General features: G+C 36.5%; 1 protein-coding gene across 1 annotated transcript; it reads left to right on the forward strand.

Annotated features, from left to right (window-relative positions):
* Positions 1-400: 400 nt before the first annotated feature.
* On the forward strand, positions 401-754 carry LOC110942930. The gene has a single exon (XM_022184690.1). It carries the CDS (start codon positions 401-403, stop codon positions 752-754), a length of 354 nt encoding a protein of 117 aa, XP_022040382.1.
* The last annotated feature ends 4,501 nt before the right edge of the window (positions 755-5,255 follow it).

The following is a 5,255-nucleotide window of genomic DNA, read 5'->3' on the forward strand; positions in this document are numbered from 1 at the left end:
CTCTAGATAGAACTATCAATAGTATATCCATGGGCCTAGACACTTTATTAAAAGCAAGTCCTAAGATAATCTTTTACTTCCTTATCCCAACTTCATTACTCCATGTTAGATAATAATGATTTATCATAAATATTGTTTGTATTTGTATAATTCTTTAGGGTGTCTTTGTGTAAATTTAGTGGTTATATATTGTATCATATTCTGTATTCGTAATCAATTGAAAAACCCTTTTGAGATCCTTTACATGGTATCAGCCTTTACCATCAAGTGATTGAGTTTCCCCTTTTCTTCTTCCTCTTCCAACCGATCCTCTGTCCTATCCTTTCCTTTCACCTTTTCTTTCTTTCTCTTCTTCTGTTCATCTTCTATGGCTTCACCATCCTCTTCCAATAACCCTATCATGACTGGTTTGGCAACAATGATTGCAATCAAACTCAATTCAACAAACTATATTTGTTGGCGTACACAGATGTTGCCAATCATCACCTATCAAGAATTGCTACCTCATATTGATGGCTCCCTCTCTGCTCCTTCTCCTCTGATCACATTAGACAATAAACAGGTTCCAAACCCAGATTATGCTTCATGGGCAAGGAATGAACAACAGGCTATTATTCTTCTCAATGCTTCGTTAACCGAAGAAGCCCTTTCTGTCACAGTTGGTCTCACTTCTGCGCGTGCAATTTGGGTCGCTCTTGAGGCAGCTTTTTGCAACGCCTCGGTTGAAAGGGTTCAGAATTTAGAATTTACGTGACAATCTCCGTGCTTTAAAGAAAGGAGACAAACCGGTTGCTGAATATGGGCGTACTTTCAAAGCTATTTGTGATCAACTAAGTGCCATTGGCCATCCCGTGGATGCTATGGATCAAGTTCACTGGTTCCTATGCGGGTTAGGAACTACCTTTGAAAGTTTTTCTACTTCCACTCGCTCGGTACGTCCTATTCCCTCTTTCGTTGATCTTTTAGCAAGTGCTGAGAGCCATGAATTGTTCATAAAAAACCTTCATGGTACAAATGAAATTACCACTGTTGCCTTTACGGCTCAGAATTATCCTCCACGACCCAACTCTCATGGCTCTCATTCTCGCACCAATAGGCCATCTTCGGCCCAGTTTAGGCCCAACAGGCCATTTTTCAACAATAACAGGGGACCGAATAGAGGTTTTGGACGCCAAAACCGGTCACCAACTTGCCAGCTATGTCGAAAAAATTGGTCATTATGCTTCCCAGTGCTTTCAATTGGCCAACTATGCTGCATCAGCCTCTCCATCTCCAGATCAGTTGGCTCAGGCCTTCCAAGCTCAGTGTGATATGAACTCTAATATTCCTGATTGGACTTCTGACACCGGAGCGACTACTCATATGCTTCCCAACGATGCTTCGCTTCAGAATTCGACTCCCACTCAAGGTAATCAAAAAGTCTACTTTGGTAATGGTAAATCACTTCCTATATCTCATATCGGTCAAACAAAAATTTTAGGGAACCTTGCCCTTAAAGATGTTTTAGTGGTGCCCAATCTTACCAAAAACTTATTATCTATCGGAAAGTTAACCGAGGACAACCCTGTTGATGTTATCTTTTCTCATCCATATTTTTATATTCAGGACCGACGAACCAAGCAAACCCTGGCCCGGGGGTGCCATGAGGACGGCCTCTACGTTCTTCGCCAAACTCATGAAGCTTTGATTTCTACATCCTTATGTCCAAAAGCTTCTTTTGAGTTATGGCATTCAAGACTTGGTCATGTTAATTTTGATATTGTTTCTATGTTAAAAAACAATGGTTACTTGTCTTTTACTTCAGTTTTACCTAAGCCGGGTCTTTGTTCTTCGTGTGAACTTGCAAAGGCTAAAAGACAACCTTTTGTTTCTAATGATAAACAGGCCACTTCGCCTCTTACTAGGGAGAGAGCCCGTGCGATGCACGGCATGCATAATAGCTATTGTTTGTTCGTGATAAGACGTTTGACAATGCTTGACAAACTAACCTGCGAGATGACTACTAACCCGAGCAGCGCGTTATTTAATTATATTAGTAAACAGAGTATTCCATGCGTAAGTATAACGATCCGACTTGAAACATCTATCGCCAGCTTGTCCTAAAAGTTTCTGTACAGGGAAGAATATAATTTAACCTATGAACCGTTTACTCCGAGGGACCCGCTGGGTTCAGATTGTTAAAAGTTTCTTTGTACCAGAACATTACGTCGGAGTCGATAATTTACACCATTCTGCTCGTTCTCTGTTAATGTTAGTTCATCAATCGTTTTATTCTACACTCTTCACTAACCTAAATTTGAAAAATAGTTACGACTTTTCGTGTCAAACTTCCCCTTTCAAATGTAGAAACTAATATAGTTGATGCTATAATTGTTCCATTTTCCAGTTCTTTTATATGGATAATCAAAGCTACTACAAAAGTTGTACTCTTTTCTATCCCAAAATACATGTGCATGTTATTCAGATTTCTGAATAGAGATCCACACATACAAAAAGAAGGCTCGAACAACAGCTTTCGTATATGTTTTAAGTTCTTGCAAGAACGGCTTGTTTTACATGTCCGGACATGTGAAGGCCATCTTCGTGCATTGGCCTTGATCCTAACATGTGTCGCTAAAACATCAAAGCCGTTGTAAACAAACCAAACATCCAACATACCGTGAGTACATCTATAAACAATAATAGTGAGTATATCTATATACAAATCAAACATCCAACAAACCGTTGGTGAACCTTTTGATAGAAAGTTCCTTTATTTTTATTTGTTAATACATATATAAAATAACTAATAGAGTAGGAGAACCGTTTAACTCGCTCTATCATAACACCTTCTTTAAGCTCTCAAACTCCTAAATAATCACACATTTAGATCGCTCATATTGCATTACTAATGTAGAATGTTTGTTTTTTCCAATTGAAGAAGTTTGCTAGACAAACTATTAATCCCTTTAATAGTTAATCCACATCTCGCAAGATTTTAGATTTATACACAAATCGTGTACCTTTCACGACACTGCTTACCAATACGACTGAGAAGAGACTGTGTTATGAGAGACCATTTTGTGGGCACATCCATACGTTTTCACCAGCTCAAGGACTTTTTCATCCTCCTACAGCGAAAATAATAATAATAATAATAATAATAATAATAATAATAATAATAATAATAATAATAATAATAATAATAATAATAATAATAATAATAATAATAATAATAATAAAAATAAAAAGAGACCATAAAAGCTGTTTTGATTAAACGTGTCAAAGAGTAGGAGGGGATGTGGTGAAAACCTCATGAGTCTATGGACCTTTAATAAATTCTGAATTAAGAACCTTTTTCCAGCGATGCAGACATTGGACTTCAGATCTATCAGAAAAATACACATTGAGGTGGTTGTGTTGAAAAAGTTATTAGTGCGTATCTAAAGAAATCGAAATGAAACGAAGATAATCACTGATCGAAATTTTTATTTGGGTTTACTCACCTTTCGTGAGATGGTCTCAAAATCATATCAACAAAACTGAAATACTGGTTAGTGAATTCAAAACTCTAACTACAGGATAATCGAACAAATGAAGAGTAAAAGTACCTGGCGTCATTGAAGCAGTGGCTAGGGTTTGAAAGCTTGAATTAGAGGAATATGAAGATGGCAATTCATTTACCTGCATCACAGGGACATTGAATCAATTTAAGGCTATTAGAGTAGATGAATCGGATGAAATTAAATCTGTGATACATTTTGACTTGATTGAAGACGAAGATGAAAGGCTTTCGGAAATTAATGCAGGAGGAGGGTTTGTCAATTTTACCCTCAGATTCAATTACTTTAAATGCCTAAATTAATGAATTTCTTTATAAATTTTATTCATTTTAATATTAATGCAGAAATACAATTTTGCCCTTTTTACTACCTACCTAATTAAGTGTTGTACCATAAGTATTATAACGTACTTGAAAGACACAAATGTATTTAAGAGCCTCATAATGAAGGTTGTAAAAAAGTTGATATAACTAAATTTTTAAGTATATATAGAATATAGATATAGATTATTAAGTAAATAAAATGCAATTAATAGGATTTTTCTAGGTTGGTGCATTTAAAAAAACCATAAATTTTGGTTTTAGAATAGAACATATAACTTTTTTTGAACGGCCAACAAACTCAATCCCGAGTACTCTCGGGGGATCCACTGGACAAACGGAGTACTCCGAGAGTAACCCGAGTCCACCACCAATTCCGGGGAAAACCCGGTAACCCACCCGCCCGTAGGCACGACGGTGAAATTACCGGTAAAACCCGTTTGGCTCAAGGATCCAACCCAGGTTTCCCTAGGTCTCCTATCATTGCCCACCAATGCCTCACTCTGCACCAAGTGGGAGTCGAACCTGCATCTCTCAAAAGAAATGCAAGCCCTCCACCACTTGATATAGAGATCATTGGCAAATAGAACATATAACTAAACTTATATTTTTAAGTATATATAGATATAGATTATTAAGTAAATTAAATGCAATTAATAGGATTTTTATAGGTTGGTGCATTTAAAACAACCATAAATTTTGGTTTTAAAATAGAACATATAACTAAAGTTTAGATTATTATTATTATTATTATTATTATTATTATTATTATTATTTTGATTATTATTATTCGGCTACATATTTTATTAATTGTAGATCTAGTCAATAAAATTATATGAACAATTTAGACTAATACTAAATAAATAGCAATACTAAAAAATAAAAAACCCATGCACAACACTAAAACCCATGAAGCACGTCATCATCCCGTCATCGGGTTATAATCAGCGCCCTACTATTAAAGTTGAACTAGAGGTCATATGGAACAACATGAGGTTGTCGAGTCGACACTAGTGATGGTACTGATGGTACCGGTAGTTCAAGTTGTTCAAATCCCGATGGGACGAGAATGAGTGGCAATGCCACACTTGGAGATGCAATCACACCAGATTTTAATCCTAAGGCTTTTCTGGATTATAAGCCGCGAGACCTCATTGATACGGAAGGTGCGGTGCGTTCTATCCGCTAGATAAAGACAAGGAAGTCAGTTAACCTTTGTAACAACTGTCACTAAAATCAATAGTTAGGACAATAATTAGTCAATAAGAGAACCCTAATTGAGACACCCAAGTAATTCTGCACTAGCCCTAAAATTTTCAGAACAATCAGAATCAGGATCAGGGCCCTAAAACTCGAGAGGGGTAAACCCAAGTTGAATAGTTATCTAAATATT

Source organism: Helianthus annuus, unplaced genomic scaffold, assembly GCF_002127325.2.
Source record: "Helianthus annuus cultivar XRQ/B unplaced genomic scaffold, HanXRQr2.0-SUNRISE HanXRQChr00c113, whole genome shotgun sequence".
Taxonomy (NCBI): domain Eukaryota; kingdom Viridiplantae; phylum Streptophyta; class Magnoliopsida; order Asterales; family Asteraceae; genus Helianthus; species Helianthus annuus.

Bases quoted from the DNA above. Each gene is read 5' to 3' on its own strand.
- LOC110942930 (XM_022184690.1), top strand. From the start codon at position 401: ATGACTGGTTTGGCAACAATGATTGCAATCAAACTCAATTCAACAAAC.